A 20,467-nucleotide genomic window follows, 5' to 3' on the forward strand; every position below is an offset into this window, starting at 1 on the left:
TGTCTTCTGCTTTCTGCACAAGATGGAGCTGAGCCATAAAGGAGTGTTGCCTTCTGTGAATGGCTGATAGGTTAAAAAAAGTACTCAGTAACCAGATTAACAAAGCACTATTTTTACGAGCTTGTTTTGTCTCACTTTATGCTAGTGGATTGGGCTGTCTACCTGGGGCTCTCAAAGCACCTAGAGACTCTGTCCAATCCCGGTTTCTAATCTAATTCCTCCTCCCAAGACTTGCTAATGTCCACTTTGAAATTCCCAAATTTGTCCTAAGTTTTACAGTAGATGATTTTTCTTAACTGGCCACCCATCTTACCCAGGGTGATCTTTTTTGGAAAAAACACCTCTTTAAGCATTATCCCCTGGAAGTTTCTCCAGGGTTATGTATAGAGCCACGCTTAAAAATGTAAACAGGTGATCAGTATCATGGTTCTTAAAAACAATTTTTGTTGTTTGTATGTAGGTAGGCACCAGAACCAGTTTCAAGTGAAAACATTTGACACCATGGAAGTACAGTGTGTCACTAGACGACTTGCTAACAATGTCTGCCCAAGAGAAGTGTTCTCTATCCATTTCCTAACGTGCACAAGCTTTGTCTCAGGATTAGTTCTGAATTTAAGGACTTTGCAAGAGTGCTTTATTTTAGAATAATCTAATAACTTTGTTTCAGAATAGCACTCACACTCATATTCTAAAACACTGGCAAGAAGGCATTTTACAGAGGGAACAAATGAAGCCTCAGAACAGGAGAGCTAGTCCAAGGTCACACAAAGAGTCTAAGAACAGATAGCAGTTGTCCGGGTTCACAGTCCTGTGAGCTTCCCATCAAACTTGAAATGTTTTTTTTATGGCACAACCTCTGTAGGTCTAGAGGCAAAGAACCTTCCTCAGGGTGTTGGGGAGCAGGGGTGTAGGGCTTATAAGTTACAGTAACACTTGTGTGTGTGTGTGTGTGTGTGTGTTCTGTAAAGGTCTAACCACGTATCAAGGATTTTTATTTTTTTCTTTCTAAAGCCAGAGGGTGTGCTGTACAACAAGTGCTGTGAGTAAACTAAAAAAATGAAAGTTTCCATGGTCAAATGAGTTGGGCAATGCTGCGTATTACATCCCCATTGCCAACATTCTTGGTGCATCAGGAAGCATATTAAGGGCTAAACAGTCCTGTAGTAAAGAAACACCTTTAAGTTTGTTTAACCCAGTGGTCCACAAATTTATTTGGTCACGAATGATTTTTTTTCCCTCAGTATCCCTCAAAACTATACTATGAAACTAATTACCTTTTCAGCAGAACATACTTTTTGGGCAAGGTTGTTTTAAATGTCTATCAAGAGTGCACTCTTTAAACATGCCACATTTTAAAGAGATTAAATAGTAAATAGTGTAAAACCTTTGTAACACTAAGGCAACATTCAGAATACCGCTTGTGAAAGTAAAAATTTTTATTTTGATTGGTTTTTCATGTATAAGTTCAATATGATGCCAGTTTTTAATGGCAAAAATTTGGTTCCACTTAAATTTCATAATGCTACAGACAGCTACTACTTTCTCCAGGAAGTAGGTAAACAGCTGGAAACAGCACAACGTTCTAGCAGCATGGCAGCTTCAACTGCAGACCTAACAAGTCTGCAACTTTTACACTAAAATGGCACAAACATAGCTGGTGACAAAAGTGAGAAATGGGAACAAAAAGTGAACACCAAAAGCAGCAATATATGTACTGTTAAGACAAAGAAAACCCAAATATAGCTATAAGGATTCTAAAGGATAATTATAGAAGAAGGAACCAAATATTTTACTCAAATGCTTTTTAGAGTCTTTCTGTAGAGATACAAATATATATATATTTATCCAAAAATATGTTTTATATAGATAAATGTTTCTCAATTAAAGATGGGACCAAAGCTACAGTTATAACATGAAGCACTGTCTTTCATGATATTTACCTGAATTTTAAATTTCTTTAAGGTTAGTGCATTAAATGTCTTCCAAATATAATTACTTGACATTCTCTTTATAGATATAAATCAAGTAAGCATTCTTTTTAAAAAGGATTTGCAGGTTAAACATTTTTTAAGTTGTTCTGCCCTATCAAACTTATGAGAAGCCCTATTAAGAATGATTATTAAAAGACATAACAAAAAAGGGCTAAATAAGTCAGATTTTCCTTTTTATAGCAAACAATCTTCTGATTTCCAAGTGTTTAAAATGCACAAGATTTTACTTCTTCACATGTACTTTTATGTTAATATATTTTGATTCAGTACATATGGCAACAAACTTCCACATGCTGTAACCATTAGTATGTATCTTCTTTTTTAAAAAAAGGGGGAATATAACACTAACAACAACTACTTATAAAATAAAGCACACAGTTATTTTGGTGATTTTACAAAATTTTTTTTTCCAGGTGTAAATGCTACAAAATATTCCTAAAAATTAGAGAACACTGAAAACATTAAAGTCTGACTTCCAACTTTATAGTATTTCCATTTTACCCTGAAAGATAACTTAAAAAATATGACCTTGCTGGAACAGGCCACCTTGGTAATATTATAAAAAACTGGTGAGAGCAAGAAACTGTATCATTGATTTGTGGAATTTCTGTAAATAGCTGTCTCTCCAAATCATTAGAAAAATGTTCAAAGGTAAAGAAACAAAACACGGTGGTGGTCCCTACACTATTCTGAAGGCAGGTAGCTTAGTCTAAGCTAAAACATTTTTTTCACTCATTGAAATCATCCTTCCCTCAAATGCCCTTAAAAAAAATGCATGAAACAGTACAACAGCAGGAATCAAAGAGCACAAACTGTATTTTCAAGAACAGAAAAATCTCTAGTGCTGAAAGATATGGTAAAAAGCAGATTTCTTTGGGGACACTGATCAATTAACTTGTAACTCATTATGAAGATTTGTCTTTTCTGTTACGGGGGGAGTCTGCTCCATTTGAAGTTACTGTCCCATTCACACCATTTTCTGAAAAGAGAAAACAATCAGCGTTATTCTGTTTTATAAATGGAAATAATATAATCTTTATACTGGGTCTTGGATACATAAAAGCACCTCAGGAAAGAAATTTTAAAACTCAAATATATTCTTAGGCTTTCAGATGAAACTTACATACCAAGGAAGATTCAGAGAAATGAAGCAGAAAGGAACTCCTAACTCCTAAGAAACTACAAAGCAAGATAGGAAATTGGAAGTCTCACATTGCTAGAGGGTCAAAAATTTGAATTCAGGGCCCGTCAGGGAGGAAGGCCTTTATAATACCCAGGAGGGTGATGGCCTTGGAATGAGGGAAAACTAGAAACAGACCGGCTTTGAGTAGACAGAGTGATCATATTCAATCTGCCGGCCATATCATCCAGAGTCTCTAAAAATTTTTGTACAAACGTTTGCAGCATTTAATAAAATATTACCAGGCATGCCATAAGACCAAATGACTGGACACCAAGAGAAAAACGCAGCCAGATGATCCTGAGCTGGGGTTATCAGACAGGAACTTTAAAAGAACAATGACTACTATTCAAGAAAATAAATGAAACTTGGATAAGTTCTTCAGAGAAATAAAATCTTCAATCCCAGAACTGAAAACTACAGTTACTATAAACTACAGTAACTGAAAACTACAGTACTATAAAAATGTATTTTATAATAAATGAATTTAACAGCAGATTAGGCATAAGAGATTAGCAAACTGCAGAAAAATTCAGATTGAAGCTCAGAGAGAATGAAAGGATGGAAAATACAGAAAGATACACCAAAACTTGTGAAAAGATCTAAGGAACAAGGTAGAAGAATTTAGCTCATGTATAACTGGCATCCAAGAAGAAAAGAAGAAAGAGAATGGGGCAGATGCAATATATGAAGGAATAAAAAAAAAAAACCTATAGGGTTGCTATGATGATGAAGGAATAGTGACCAAGAATTTATCAAAATTGATAAAAGAAACCAAGCCACAAACTTAAGAAGTTGTACACAACACAAAATAGGATAAATACAAAGGAAATCATACTGTACACAGTAGTATAACTGCCAAAAACCAAAGGCAATAATTGTAAGACTGGATGAAGAAAAACAATATATATATATAAAGAAAGGTCTGAAGTAAAAAATATAGGAAAAGATGTACCATGAGAACATTTAATCAAAAGAAAGCTGATGTCACTATGCTAAATTCTGACAAAATACAGACATTTCATAATGAAAAAAGGACAAATTCAACAGGAGGATAGAGAAATTCTAAACTTTTAGGTATCTAACAATGTAGCTTCAAAATACGTAAAGTATACACTTACAAAACTACAAAGAGAAACAATCAACTTTACAATCACTGTGTGAAATTGTATGAAATTTTAACAGATCTCTCGTTGTAACAGAGAATAAGTACAACTATCTTTTATATCAATAAAGACACAAAAGATTATACAACACGACTGACACATCCGACCCGACACCTACAGGACAACTGACACCTCCAACCCGACACCTACAGGACACAGTACCCTACAATGCAGAATACGCATCCTTTTGAAGTGCACATGGAACGTTTACCAAAACCGAACGTGTGCTGAGCTGTAATGAAAGTATCAACGAATTCCAAAGAATTGAAATGATTGAGTCTATCCTTTAACCATAGTGAAGTTACACTAGAAATCAATAATAAAAACTAGAAAATCTTCAAATGTTTTAAAATTAAACAATGCATGACTCGACGGCAGTGGGTTTATTAATAACCATGGGGTCAAGGAATAGATCACAATAATAAAATATTCTGAACTGAATGATAATGGAAAAGATATATCAAAACCTGTGAAATGCAGCTAAAGCTGTGCTGACAGAGAAAACTTGGCCTAAACTCCATGTAATTCACAAGAAGAAGGGATGAAAACTAAGCATCTACAGATTTATCTCAAGAAGGTAAATTACCACCAACAAAACAGCAAAAGAGTAAACCCAGAGAAGGTATAAGGAAGGAAATACATGCAGAAATCAATGATACAAGAAAACATATAATTGAGAAAATCGACAAAGAAAAAGAAAATGCTGGTTCCAGGTTGATCAAAAAAGAGAAAAGGCACAAGTTACTAATAAAAGAAATGAAAAACAGAAATAATTTTCTATCTACAGGCATTAATAAGATTACAAGAGGATATCATGAATAATTTTACACCAATACATTTTCAAATTTAAATGAAAAGGAAAAAATTCTTTGAAAAACACAACTTACCAAAACAGACAAGTAAGAATTAGGAAATCTGAATAATCCAATTATCTATTAAAGAAAGCGAATCTGTAGTTAAAACCTTCCTGTACAAAATACTTTAGTTCACAGGCTTCATTGGTGAGTTCTTCCAAACATTTAAGAATACTATATTACACAAAGGAAAGAACTGCCCAACACTTTTTATGAAGCCATCACAGTAACACAAGAAAAAGAAAACATGTAGTATGTGCAGATGACATAATTATGCGTTTCAGTGTAAACCACTAAAACAAGTGAATTAGGAAGGTTTCTCAATGCAAGGCTAATATCTAAAAATATCAGTGACATTCATAAACAACAAATAAAATTAAAGCAGAAGTTTAAAAAATTACCATGTATATATTAAAAAATAAAACACCTGAGGATTGAATGAAAAATGTATGAGATCCATACACAGAAAACCACAAAATATTAAAAAATATTTCCTTCACAACTCTTCTAAAACATAGAAAAGGAGGGTGTACTTCTCAAGTCTTTCTGTGAAGTCAGTATTGCCCTGTTACCAAAACCAGATAAAGATATCACATATGCAAAAAATACATACTGATACCCCTTTTGAATTAAAAAAAAAAAATTTTTTTTTTTACAGATGTAAAAATCCTTAAAACACTAACAAACCAAATCCAGCAATGTAATCATATACCACGACCAAGTGGGATTTACCCGAGGAATGCAAGTTTGGCTTAACCTTTGAAAATCAATGTAATTCACCATATAGATAAAGGACAAAAACCAGACAACTGTCTCAAAAGACAGAGAAAAAGCATTTGATAAAATCCAACATCCTTTCCTGATAAACACACAAAGAAATCAGGAACAGAAGGGAAGTTTCTCAACATACAAAGACCATCTACAAAAAACCCACACTTAACAGTGAGAGACTGGCTGTTTTCCTTCTAAGATCAGGAACAAGAAAAGAATGTTCACTTCTGCCACTTTTATCCAACACTGTAAGGAGCCCTCGTGGCACAGCGGTTAAGCACTTGGTTGCTCTCTGAAAGGTCGGCAGTTTGAACCAAGCCAGCGGCTCCGTAGGAGAAAGACCTAGTGATCTGCTCCCTTGAAGATCACAGCCTAGAAAACGCTGTGGGGCGCTTCTACTCTGTCACATGGGGTTGCTAGGAGTCAACAGCACCGAACAACAACAACATTCTACTGGAGATTCTAGCCAGGGTGCTATGGATTCAATTGTGTGCCCCTAAAATGTATAGTAAATCCTAACCCTATGCCTGTGGTTATAATCCCATTTAGGAATGAGCTGTCTTTGTCATGTTAATGAGGCAGGATTAGTGTAGGGCATGTTTTGAGTCAGTCTCCTACAAGATATAAAAAGAACAGATTAGAACAAGCAAGAAAACAGAGATGGGGGAAGAGAGGTGCCAAGCCACATGAAAACTGCCCAGCAGCAGAAGCTCAAAGAGACAAGGACATTCCTCCAGAGCTGACAGAGAGAAAAAGCCTTCCCCTAGAACCGGCACCCTGAATTTAGAATTCTAGCCTCCTCAACTGTGAGAAGATAAATTTGTTTGTTAATGCCATTCACTTGTGGCATTTTGGATATAGCAGCACTAGACCACTAAGACACAAAGCAATTAGGATGAAAAAAAAAAAAAAAATGGGCATCCAGATTGGAAAGGAAGAAGTAAAACTACCTGTTTGCAGATGATATGATCCTACATAATGAAAATCCCAAGTAATTCACAAAAAGCTATTAGAACTAACGAATAAGCTCAGCAAAATTGCAGAACACAAGATCAATATAAAAAAACTCAATTGTATTTCTATACACTTGCAATGAACAATCCAAAAAGGAAATTATGAAGACAATTCTACTTACAATAGCATTGAAAATAATAAAATATTTAGGAATAAATTTAACAAAATAATGCAAAACTTGTACAATGAAAACTATAAAATACTGCAGGAAGAAATTAAAGACCTAAATAAATAGAAAGATGTTCATATCCCTCAAGGCAATCTACAGTACAACACAGTCCCTATCCAAGTCCCAGCCAGCTTTATTTAGTTATAATTTTTATTGTGCTTTAAGTTTATAAATCAAGCCAGTCTCTCACACAAAAACTTACATACAACTTGCTATGTACTACCAATTACTCTCCCCCTAATGAGACAGCCCACTCCCTCCCTCCGCTCTCTCTTTTCGTGTCCATTTCCAGCTGGCTTTATTTTGCAGAAATTGACAAACTGATCCTAAAGTTTACATGGAAATGCAAGTGACCGAGAATAGCCAGACCATGAAAAAGAACAAAACTGGAGGACTCACACTTCCCAATTTTAAAATGTACTAGAAAGCTAGAGTAATCAAGACAGTGTGGTACTGGAATAAGAATAGACATATAGATCAGTGGAAGAGAACTGAGAGTCCAGAAACAAACCCTTCCATTTATGGCCAACTGATTTTTAATAAAGGTACCAAAACAATTCAATAAAGAAATTGTCTTTTCTATAAACAGTCCTGGAACAACTAGATAGCCACATGCAAAAGAATGAATGTAAAATGGTGCAGCCCCTTTAGAAACAAGTTTGGCAATTTGCCAATATGTTAAACAGCATGTAACCTAGCAATCCCACTTCTAGTATACAGCCAAGAGAAATGAAAACAAACGTCCACATTAAAAACTTACACAGGAATGTTCACGGCGGCATTATTCATAATCACTAAGAAGTGTTAACGGCCCATATGTCCATCAACTGATAAATGGATGGATGAACAAAATGTAGTATATACATCCATACGATGGAACATTATTCAGCCATAAAAAAGGAATGAAGTAATGATATATGCTACAATAGGGATGAACCCTGAATATGTCATGCCAAGAGAAACAAATGAGACACAAAAGCCCTATCCTGTATGATCCCAATTATACGAAATGTCCAGAAAAGGCAAATCCATAGAGACAGAAAATAGATCAGTGGTTGCCAGGAGCTAGAGGAAGAAGAAAGTGGGGAGCAGCTGCTAATCAGTATAGGGTTTCTTACTGTGGTTATGAAAATGTTCTGGAATTAAACAGCGGTGATCACACCACTCTGTAAATATACAAAAAACCAATGAAATGAACACTTTAAAAGGGTGAACCCTTAACAGTATGAATTATAGCCCAATAAAACTGTTATTAAAAAAATATTACTGAAAGAAATTAAAGATAAGCTAAATAAATGGAGGTGTATTTCATGTTCATGGATTGAAGTACTCAATTCTCCCTAAAACTGATCTTTAATTTCAATCCAAAAATCCTGGTAAGCTTTTTTTTCCCGGGTGAAAATTTACATGAAAATGCAAAGGGCCAAGATTACTAAGACAATTTGAAAATGAACAAGGCTGGAGAACATAAACTATCAGAACATAAACTACTAAGACTTATGAAGTAAACCTGAGTTGATGTATCTTTAAAACTGAACTCCTCATGTTACAGTTCCACGTACAACACAACACACATATTGAAAAAATGAACTGCAACGTCAATGCTTTTTCAATCAAAAGCCAGAAGAAGAAAGAGGTTAGATGCAGGCTCAAAGCAAAGGGTCAAGCAATGAGACGTTATGAAAAAAGTTGTTCCACTTGGGACTAATGGGCAGAGGGCAAAGGACTGGGAAGAGTTTTTGTTTTGTTTTAAAATATCTACAAGATTCTTAGAAACACAAACTATCACACTCTAATTTAGTTATTCACTAAAATGGCCCATACAACGTTGTTCTACAATGGCCCCAGGTAACTAAGCATGGAAAAGCTGTGTGACAGAATTTAGTGGACAGCTTGTAAGAGCATTTGGCCTCTAATTTTGTTAAAAAGTAGAAGATGGTCTTACTACTCTGCCATCTTGGCCCCGCCTCTTAGAATAATAGAGTCTTTATAAGATCTGAAAACAAACAAGACCTCATAATTTTTTAAAGATATGATTTACTTCCACAAGTTTTTCACTGTTTGCTGAATACAAACCTGTTCCTTTTCTAGAAGACCTGCCTTTAGTTACTGTTGGTTTCTTCTTCACAGCTGGTGCCTGAGTAGCAGAATGTTCCCTCCACCTCCTAAGCTGGAAATTAATGAACTTCCACATCATGAATGCTTGAGTAATACAAATGGATGCCAGAACAGCAATTCTGAGAATATGCAGAAAGAAACAAAAATTAGAGGGCACCAAAACAATGCCACTTAATAAAGTATTCTAGTTCCTCCTTATTTTAGGAGTAAATTATTGAACACATTATAGGTTCAGCCATATTAAATCTTCTGACAAAATTTTCTTTTTCCAACTCTTTTTTTTTTTTTGGTAGGGGAAGAGATGAAGGCTCTTTTTATTTTAGTGACTGATATTTTAACTTCTTTGTTTACTTACTATGGATAGCTGACTCAGATAGTCCTTTATTTTGAATCTAATGGAAGACTGAAGTCTCCAGGATAAATCAAACACATGTATTTGTTTTTTTGGTCTTACAGCAAGAATAATGAAGGTAAATAAACAGGTAAATTGAAATAAAAACCCTCAACTATAATCAGCAACTTGATATTTGATACCTAATCTACAACAGTGTAAAAAACTCATGCCTAAAATGGGAAGGAACTGCCTTGACAGAATTCACTTAGTGCTAAAATCCCCAGTCTGCCTAATACATTATGTTAATAAGCAATTATTCCATTAATAATTTATCCTAAAAGTTAATTAAATGCTTTAGTACTTCAATTTAGACATATGGAACTGCAACAGGTATGAAACCAAACCAAATCAAATGAGCATTTTCCCCAACCCCCATATTTATCCCCTTGTTTCTCACATGATTCACATCACAGAGAAACTGATACTGTATTTTATACAGTAGTGAAAAAAAAGTGTTAAATTGACTGTACCTAACAGCCAATACATTGAAGTTTCCAGTACTGATATCAAACTTCTGGTTCTCTGCTCTTGCAAGGCCAAAGCCAACAGTAAGTACCGAAAGAATTAAAGTCAGAAGTCTTCCCAAAACAAACAGGACTGCCCACAGAGAAAACCTGTAAGAAAAACATCTTAAGTCAAATTCATAAAATCACAAAGACAAGAGCCTCGTAAAACATATTCTTGCTAAGTAAATGGATACTAAAACAGTATTTCCTATTGTTCCTCAAAAAAGGATTCTACAGTCAAATGTCTGGGCAATGTTACATATTATATCACACCTGTGGAGGTATTTTAACATGTATGTAACACATATTTAAAGTTCTAAGGTGTCCAGTACAGAAATCTGTTTAATTTCTACTTAATGTTCCTCTGAACTACTGGTATATAGAACAATTCTAAAAAATGCTACAAAGAAAAAAGAAAACAGTGCTGTAAAGAATAAGACACCCAGTTCCCATTTTTTTTAAGGCTTTATACTCCTTACAAATCATAGCTCTCCGATTCTTAGTCCAATTTTCCCATCAAAAATCTTTTAGTATGTTTATTCTAAGGTTATGTAGCTTATTATTTAATTTTCTTCTGAAAGTTCATTTCTCTATTACTCCTTCTCCCCCACCTGAAAAATGGCAATAAACAAGGTAAAAGAGGTTATAAAAGTAAATTCCCTCAAAATCTTCAAAACTGCCAAGTTCCAATACAATATCTATTCTAGCTGAGCAGAGTCCATTTTAGAGAGTAAAATAGCAACTCTGAATTGCTGAATAGTTTCATTTTACCTAAAGATTATGAAGTCACACAATTCTCTACACCAAGGACTTTGGCAACCTAGACACTGACTTTAAGTACCTGCTACACGAGAAATAAAATGGCTAAATAACTTACCCTTTCTGATACTTTTCATCACTAAAATAAAACAGGCGGGAAATGTGGAAAAGAAATTCAACGAAATAATGCAGCACCAAAAGAACAAGTCCTAGATGATTCAAGCTGTTCAAGAGACAAGTTCAGAACGGAGAGGTTAATTATCAATTCAGGCAGATTAGCACACTGTCTGTTCAGCCCAACCCCCCCCGAAGAAAAACCTCAACTCACTTCAAAAGATAAGCTCCAGCAATGTGAAAAAGGTAAAGACCTATGTAGACAAGCTGACGAAGAATATCTTCCTGTTAAGATAGAAAAATACGTTATCGATTACAAAGTGCTGAAATTAAAAAATATATATATATATTTCTGTTTAAGAGCAGTGTGGTAGAGTGATAAAAGTACTGTAATGGAAGTAGAAGTCCCCCGTGCCCAATCAGCAACGTGGTTTGAGCAAATCACTTAACCTCTCCTTACTTGAGCTGTCTCCTCTGTAAAACGTGAACGCTACTGCTTGAATCAGATGAACTCAAAATCCCTGTAAATACTAAGGGTCTACGACTCTTAGGAAACATTTATATGCTGACCAATTCGATGTTCTTCTAGTATTGATGTCTATAGCAGTAGAGATCCTTTTGTTTACCTAAAATCCACATTTTTAGCTACCTCTTTAGTGCCTTCATTGTCAGTTGTCGTCATTAAAGCTGAAGGCTAAAATCTTATGTTTTCCTAATATAACATCTCATGATACCACTTAATTGTATACTCTGTCACTTCAATAATTCTGTTAAGCCCAAGTACCCAGATTTTACTTTCTGCTTCTTTTTCTTCCATAGTATCTATCTGTCCTGGTTATTTTACAAACAGTATTTTAAAAAACTGTAAGTCAAGACCTATTAGTGGATTCTGAAATCAATTTAGGGGTTACAGCATCATCTTTTAAAATATGAAATAAAATAACACACAAGCACATACGCATTGGATGTAAAATCTATTTTTTAGAATCCTGGCTCGCAGTAAAAAATGTCTGAAGTACATTGACATATATAAGTTCAATCAACACCTGCTGATTAATGAAATGCCTTATAATACCTCATTTCTACTCTCCCTGGTTTTGGCAATTATTAACCTCGTTAGTATTATTCCTGGTGGCGAAATGGTTAATTGCTCGGCAGCTAACTGAAAAGTTGGCAGTTCTAATCCACCCAGTGGGTCCATGGAAAAAAAAGACCCGGGGATATGCTCCCATAAAGATTACAGCCTAGGAAACCCTATGGGGCAGTTCTACTCTGTCACATTAGGTTGCTATGGGTTGGAATCGACTCAACAGCACAGAGCAGCCACAGTACGATTCGTGTACTATAGCTGCTAATTAAAAATATTAAGTGGTAGATTGATGTAGGCAGACTGAATTTGTTACTTTCAAACCTCACTAAATTCACCTCCAGCATCTACTATAGTAGAGTACAGGTCTCTGTTGGCTTTTTATTTCTCTCCCTACACTGTAGGAGAGCTATTTCACCAAACCTCCTGACAAAGAGTAGAGATTTTACCACTCTAAGTTTGAAATGAAAAACTCCTTAAAATAATGGTACAGAGATCAAGAGTTACAAAGGACATACAGGACAGTTTGAATAGTACTATACATACTTCTGTCTTTTGGAACGCTTGGGAAAAATTCCGAAAACCTAATAACAAACTCACAGTGGTTCTTCTGACTGGAGAGAAAAGTATTTCTGAAAATAAGCTGTCTTAAGATCCTCCCTACATGAGTTTTCAATCTTCCAAAGAGAATTTTCCCCTTACAAAAAGGAGACAGGGAAAAAAGGGTACACAGATAGCATGCTTCGAAGTTCAACCACAAGGGAACCTTCTTCTTCTATCACAGGAACTTCTGAAAAGCATTTGCAGTGTTATAAGCACAATCTGAAAAGCTTCGGATAAAGAGGTTCCAACGTACCTACAATATACCAGTGTTCCACAAATGTGGTATGTAAATCACTGGCACTACATAGAATAATTTTACAGAACACACAACAAAACTTTTATTTACCTTTAAGTAAAACATTTTAAGTTACTTGTTTTAATATACCTTAACAACTAGGGTGTTGTATCACTGCACAGGAGCCCTGGTGGTACAGTGGTTAACTGTTCAGTTGCTAAACGAAAGGTCAGGGGTTTGAACCCACCGGCTGTTTCACAGGCTAAAGACGTGGCAGTATGCTTCCATAAAGATTTACAGCCTTGGAGACCCTACAGGTAATTCTACCATCCTATAGGGTTGCTATAGGAATTGATGACAATGGGTTTGGTTTCAAGTATTATTGCACAGAATAAGGACATAATAAAAAGTATGAATTAGTAGGAGCCCTGGTGGTGCAATGCTTAATGCTCCACGCTAACCGAAAGGTTGACAGTCTGAACCCACTGGTTGCTCTGTGGGAGAAGACCTGGTCATCTATTTCCATAAAGATTACAGCCTAGAAAACCCTATGGGGTAGTTCTACTCTGTCCTACAGGATCCCTATAAGCTGGAATCAACTCAACAGCACACAAAAATATATACCAACACATGAAGGAGGCATGTAAATGACTGAGTTTGGAACGGTCTGCCATATTCCTTCAAATGTTTTAATCAATGTACCTAATTTATACAAAAGATAGAGGGGCCCTGACACTTAAGCTTTTAAACTAATGACTGAACACTAATTTCATTACATAAAAACTTGTGTACAACCAAAACCTGTTGCACAAGGCCAGGGTCACATGCATATTAGGTCTATGGTCACCACGGGAGGCCCCAGCCAAATGTAGGGAGCCTACGGGTGGTAGGAACAGGATCCTGCACACGTCTTTGCCATAGTGACCTTATAGGATAGGACAGAACTGCCCCATAGGGTTTCTAATGAACGGCTGGTGGATGTGAACTACTGACCTTTTGGCTAGCAGCCAAATGCTTAACCACTACGCCACCAGGGCCCCATAAAACTTGTGTAACTCAACGTAAAAAGTCAGTTTGCTGGAATAACTCCTGGGAACACTTTTATAGAGAAATATAACTTCTTGGGAAGGGTAAAAAAAATTTTGACTTTAAAGAAGAAACGGAAATAAAGCTTCAATGTACATATTGGTCATTTAGCAGAGAAAAACCAAACTTCCCCATTTTTAGTTCCCTGACAAATATAAAAATTTTATTATATTACAAACCATTTCAAAAAGCCATTCTACCCCAAAGAGACAAAATACTTAGGGATAAATCTAACCAGGGACCTAAAAGATCTACACAAAGAAAATTACAAATCACTACAGCATGAAACCAAAAGAGACCTACACAAATGGGAAAACATAACATGATCAGGGATAGGAACCCAACACTGTGAAAATGTCACTACTCAAAGTGATCTATAGCTCTAATGCAACCCTAATCCAAATTCCAAAAGCATTCTTTAATAAGATGGGAAAACTAATCACCAACTCTATATGGAAAAGAAAATGGCCCCGGGTAAGTAAAGCATTACTGAAGAAGAACAAAGTAGAAGGCCTCACACTACCTGATTTCCAGATAGCCACAGCAGTCAAAACAGCCTGGTACTGGTTTAATGACAGACACATAGACCAATGGAACAGAATCAAGAACCCAGATATAATAGAAAAAGGAACAAGAATGGAGAACCCAGAAGTAAATCCATCCATCTATGGACAGCTGACACTCAACAAGGGGTTAAAGTCCATTTAATGGGGAAGAGAGAGTCTCTTTACCAAATGGTGGTAGCAAAACTGGGTATCTATCTGTAAGAGGACTCACACTTCACACCACACTCAAAAACTAACTCAAAAGGGATCAAAGACCTAAATATAAAACCTAAAACTATAAAGATCATGGAGGAAAAAATAGGCACAATGCTAGGGGCACTCTAATATACAGCATAAATAGAGTACCAAACATAACTATAAATGCACACACAGCAGAAGATGAACTAGATAAATGGGACCTACGCAATATTAAACACTTATGCTCAAAAAAGACTTCTCCAAAAGAGTGAAAAAAGAACCTACAGATTAGGAAAAAATTTTTGGCTATGACACATCTGACAAGAGTCTAATCTCTCAAATTTACAGAAAACTTCAATACCTCAACAATAAAAAGACAATCCATTAAAAAAAAAATGGGCAAGGAATGTGAACAGACACTTCACCAAAGACATTCAGATAGCTAACATATGAAAAAATGTTCGCAATCATCAGCAATTAGATGCAAATGAAAACTATAATGAGATACCACCCTGACGTGATTGGCCCTAATCAAAAAAACAGAAAATAACAAGTGTTAGCAAAGTTATAAGGAGACTGGAATTTTTATACATTGTACCCTAAAGAAATAAGAGCTGTGACATAACAGACATATACACACCCATGTTCACTGAAGTATTATTCAAAAATATGCAAAACAACCTAAGGGCCCACCAACAGATGTATGGATTAACAAAACTGTGGTACATACACATAATGGAACACTACACAACAATAGACAATAATGACGAAACCGTGGAATACCTCACGACAAAGATGAATTTGAAGGACATTATGCTGAGTGAAATAAGTCAACTCAAATGGACAAATATTGTATGAGACCACTATTATAAAGTAATAACAAAAGGTTTACACACAGGAAAAAAAAGAAAAAGACATTCTTTGATGGTTAACAGGGATGGGATGGGGAGAGAGGGAAAATTACCAAATAGACAGAAGACACAAGTTAATATTGGTGAAGGTAAAGACAATACACAATATGGGAGGAGTCAGCACAACATGACCAAGGCAAGAAAAGATACTGAGAGGAATGCAAGAATAAAGGGCAACTACTATATTTTACTATAGCACAGGTAATACTGCAGCAAAAGTATTAATAAACAATCATTTACAAACAGATAAATAGGTAGATGGATATGCCAAGAGGTACGGGAGGGTGTAAGGGAGCATACCCACCAGCAGATACAGGTTTGGTGGTGGATGTTTCTACATACATGACTGTAGGTGTCCCTTATATATTAATACAGACAATAAAACACACAAGGAGCACTGTCAGGGAAACCTCTTAGACATAACCAAACACCTCACGGGATGAAGTTCCTAGGTTTGAAGGCAAAGGACTATAGACTCAAGGGACAGCTACATCAAGTTGCACAACATAGTTCATGAAGACAATGTCCTGCATCTCACTTTGATGGGTAGGGGCTGAGCTCTTAAAAGCTTGTAAACAACCAGTAAAGATTTAACTATTGGTCTCTTCCTGTCCGGAGCAAAGAAGAATCGAAGAAAATCAAAGACTCAAGGTAGCAATTAGTTCAAAGGACTAATGGACCACATGAACACAAAACCCCGAGATCGGAAGAACTACATGGTACCTGGGTACCACGACTGACTGTTCTGACTGGGATCACAACAGATGGTCCTGGACAGAGTGGGAGAAAAATGTAGAACAAAAAAATCCAATTCACAAAAAAGATCAGACTTACTGGTCTGACAAAGACTTGAGGAACCCCCAAGATTAAGGCACTAAGACACCCTTCTAACCTGGAACTGAAGCCATTCCCAGAGACCACCTTCCAGCCAAACAACAGGCAAGCCTATAAAATAAACAGTAACACCTGCGAGGAACGTGCTCCACAGAACAATCAATTATATGAGATCAAAAGGGCAATATTTGTTCAAAAGCAAACATGAGAAGGCAGGAAGGGGTAGGAAATCAGGACTAAAGGAAACGGAACCCAGGGTGGAAATGGGGAGAGTGCTGACACATTGTGGGACATGAAAGCGAGGCAATGAAACACTTTAGGAACAAACTATTAAGTGGGAATCTAATTTATCTATGAACTTTCACCTAATGCACAATTAAAAAAATTTTTTTCACATTAAAAAAAAAGCCATTCCACTTCTCTTTTGTTCTTATATCCCAACTGAATTAGATGCGGCAAGCTGGCAGTTGGCATTAGCTAAGAGAAATATCGCAGAGCTTCTTTCTTAAATTTAGGTTCATTTTCACATCTCAGCCCTGCCTTTTTGATAGTGGACCAACTCAGTTAATAAAAAGGAGGGAAAAATGGCATCACCAGCTTCCACCTTCACGACCACCAAATGCCCAGCAAGGGTTTTTAAAATAATTATCTACAGCTTTCAAAAGGACAGGCGTGTTAAGCAAACTTTTTCTAAGTGATGTTCCCTTTAGCTGTATACAAACTGACCAGTGTCTTTAAAGCAAAGTTTGTACACTCAAAGCCTACCAAGAAAAAAAGTAAAATTAAGTGAATGTGTGACAGAGAGAAGTTCAACACTGTGAGAAGTGGTGGCAACTGTGGTGAACTGGAGGACACATACCCTTGATAAAGACTTTCCCATGTGGAAAAACAAAACAACATTAAGGTAGCGGGTGTAATTTTTCCTTCTTCTAATTTGTAGCATGATTTTTAAAGTGAGAAATTTTACCTAGATTTTATTTAGAAAATGCTGCTCTTAGCAAGCATCCCTGTGCTTGGCCAAACTTCCCTGACATCCTTCAATCCCCAAAGGCTACAGTTCCGATGGCACAGTACCTACGTGCCTGAGCCAAAAATTAAGACTTGTGCAGTCCCATGGTCTCTGGGGTGTCCACATTTACATGGGGTGTGGGGAATGGAGAGAACAGAGGAGGATGGGCAAAATTTGGCCTTCTAAGAGGGAGTTCATGAGATTAGTCCACTGGCTACATTACAGATTCAGGTAAGGGAGTCAGTACGCTCTCTGCTAGCGGCTCATCACTGTTGTACGTGAATACAGAATTTACATGAACGTGTAAATTGAAGTGGCTGAGAGAAAGCTGCTTTGGTTTCTCAAGACATTTTCATACTTTCTTAAAACTGCCATATGATTTTGTTACACACATAATTTTCTGGCTCTTCTAGGAGCCAGAAATGAGTGTTTTCTTTTTTAAAGATTAACATACATTTTTTATACTTCAATGAAAAAAAAATTAGTGAAAATGAGTTATTAGAAAAGCTGTACCAAAGTATCATATACTCTTAATGTTCAAGTAGCTTATACACAGATGAAATCATCAAATGGTGACTTAAAATTCTGAGAGTTCCATTTTCTTTCATGGAAAATCTAATTAAGGTAGTATACTTATAGCAAATACTAAAATTATAAATTACTTCAAGGGACATTTTATGATTAACCAGGATCAGCCAGAGAATAAAAAAAAAAAAAAAACCAGTGCCGTCGAATATAACATACTGGATTTTCTTATTTTAGTTCTTATTCTAACATCCTTTTATTAAAAGGAATAATCATACACTTCAGTAAACTTAAATTTTTATAAGAAAATACACTTACTGACTATATTGTACTAGAAAACTTCACCAAAAACTGATTATCACATTTATGCCCAAACGTAAGACAAAGATTTTTGCCCAAATGTGATGAAGCCGCCTTACACTGAAATCTTTGCAAAGCTCTCCCAAATCATGACTACTTTATTTTAAATAATAAATGTTTTGGCAAAATACATAAGCTGAAGAGCCTCAATTGCTGTCATTTTTAAATGCTTACAGAGGTCAATGGAGTAATGAGTAAGTAATGAGAAAAGTAATTTGACCCAGGTTTAATCTTCACAGTTACAAGTGTTAGATATAGTCAGGTACAAAACTGGTAAGTACCACTGTAAGAGTCTACGTGGTACCATAATGGAGATCAAGAATATACATCTATAAGATTAATAATCCCCATTTTAATTTTAACACATTTGTGAGTTGGGATAAAATTACATAGGCTCAAAAGGTACCATACTCCAAACAGCTTAGATAGAAGTAAAAATGATGACTCTAGAAAAACTGTTAATTCAAAAAGCGGCTCTGGGATGAATGACAGATATTGCTATCAAAACTGCATATGAAAAGTGTGAATATAACTTTCATGAAGTGGGAGTTGGGACAAGCATTACTTCTAATTTAACATACTGCATTATACGCAATTATATGTATGCATAACTAAACCAAATAAATATTAGAAATAAAACACTTGACCATTTCATCCGTATTTCCCTAAGAACTTATGGTTAAGCAGTGGTATTTTGACCCTTCTTATGGGCAAAATGGAGGACTGTTTGTACTGAAGCATATGTAGGATACGTAGTTTAAAATTTTCTCCTCAAAAGAATCTGTTATTTGTGGCCAGCACATCTCTTGAACTGCTGCTAACAGCATTCCTTTCTTCAGTTGTCGGTAGGATTTGTTCAAAACAATCACTGTGCTAGTTTCTCCCAGTAAAAAGTTCTTCCAAAAATAATTTTCATAGAGTAAATTTTAAGAAACCATTTAACACATATGCAGCTGTTACTTTCAAATTATGTTAATTGCTTGAAACAGTTACTTTCGACTGTCACATGCAGGTGTTAAAAATAGTTTCAGTTAAGTTCTAAGTTATGCAGATTATTTCATAAAAATTAGACTGCATTTCTGGAGAAATGCCATCTGGCAGGAACTGGTAAGATCTTCGGGAACTAAAACAAACCATTACTTTGAAATACCCCTCTTTACCATGGTCCAAAAACAAGATATAGAGAGAGATTAATTATGAAACCAAGAGGTATTATGTCCATGGGTATACAAATACCTGAAGAAAGCTTTAAATACATGAGTCATGGTACTAATATACCATGGGGCAGCGGTGGTTCAGGGTAGAATTCTCGCCTTCCAAGCAGGAGACCTGGGTTCAATTCCCAGCCAGTGCACCGCATGTTGTATGTTGCTGTGATGCTGAGCAGGTGTCAGCAGAGCTTCTAGATCAAGACAGACCAGGAAGAAAGGCCCAGTGATCTACTTCTGAAAAATTACCCAGTGAAAACCCTATGGATCACAAGAGTCCAATCTCATTGTGCACGGAGTTGCCATGAGTCGAAGGCCAACTCAATGGCAGCTAACAACGAATATATCAAGAAACTATGATGTTCTCAGCAGTGCTGTCCAATAGAACCTTCTGCAATGATGGATATTTTATATTTGCACTGTCCAAAATGGTAGCACTAGCCACGTGTGGCTAATGAGCACTTGAACTGTGGCTTGAAGAGTGAATTTTGTTGTTACTTAATTTTAATGAATTTAAACTCAGCCACATGAGGCTCATGGCAATTGTTTTGGACAGTGCAGCTCTAGGACATCTATGGCTCACATTAGGTCCTTCCTAAACACGGAAGGGCTACTAGACTGTAGGAGTCCTTGGGTCATGTAAACAGTTAGCATGCTTGGCTGCTAACTGAAAGGCTGGAGGTTCGAGTCCATCTGGAGGCACCAAAACCCTATGTAGCACAGTTTACTATGACACACGTGGGGTTGCCATGAGTTAAGAGTCAACTTGATGGCAACTGGTACTAGTACTGGAAATTGGCCTAATAATTTTATCTGATCTTAAGACAGTT

The 20,467-nt window shown here is 36.1% G+C and overlaps 1 protein-coding gene across 2 annotated transcripts in view; it reads right to left on the minus strand.

Moving 5' to 3' along the window:
• Nucleotides 1–1,418: 1,418 nt before the first annotated feature.
• The window catches only part of TRAM1 (translocation associated membrane protein 1), a 35,037-nt gene continuing 15,988 nt past the window's right edge, over nucleotides 1,419–20,467 (minus strand). Inside the window, exons 7-11 of one of the 2 annotated variants that reach the window (XM_064267804.1) lie at nucleotides 11,251–11,321; nucleotides 11,041–11,145; nucleotides 10,128–10,271; nucleotides 9,222–9,382; nucleotides 1,419–2,970 (exon numbers count right to left, since the gene is read on the minus strand). In XM_064267804.1, coding sequence (XP_064123874.1) covers nucleotides 2,897–2,970; nucleotides 9,222–9,382; nucleotides 10,128–10,271; nucleotides 11,041–11,145; nucleotides 11,251–11,321 — 555 coding nt within the window. In that variant the 3' untranslated portion in view covers nucleotides 1,419–2,896. Of the gene's footprint in view, nucleotides 2,971–5,228; nucleotides 5,270–9,221; nucleotides 9,383–10,127; nucleotides 10,272–11,040; nucleotides 11,146–11,250; nucleotides 11,322–20,467 lie in introns of those variants that run through there. The other variant, XM_064267805.1, reaches the window with a different exon arrangement.

This window comes from Loxodonta africana, chromosome 14 (assembly GCF_030014295.1).
Source record: "Loxodonta africana isolate mLoxAfr1 chromosome 14, mLoxAfr1.hap2, whole genome shotgun sequence".
In the NCBI taxonomy this organism is placed as follows: Eukaryota; Metazoa; Chordata; class Mammalia; order Proboscidea; family Elephantidae; genus Loxodonta; species Loxodonta africana.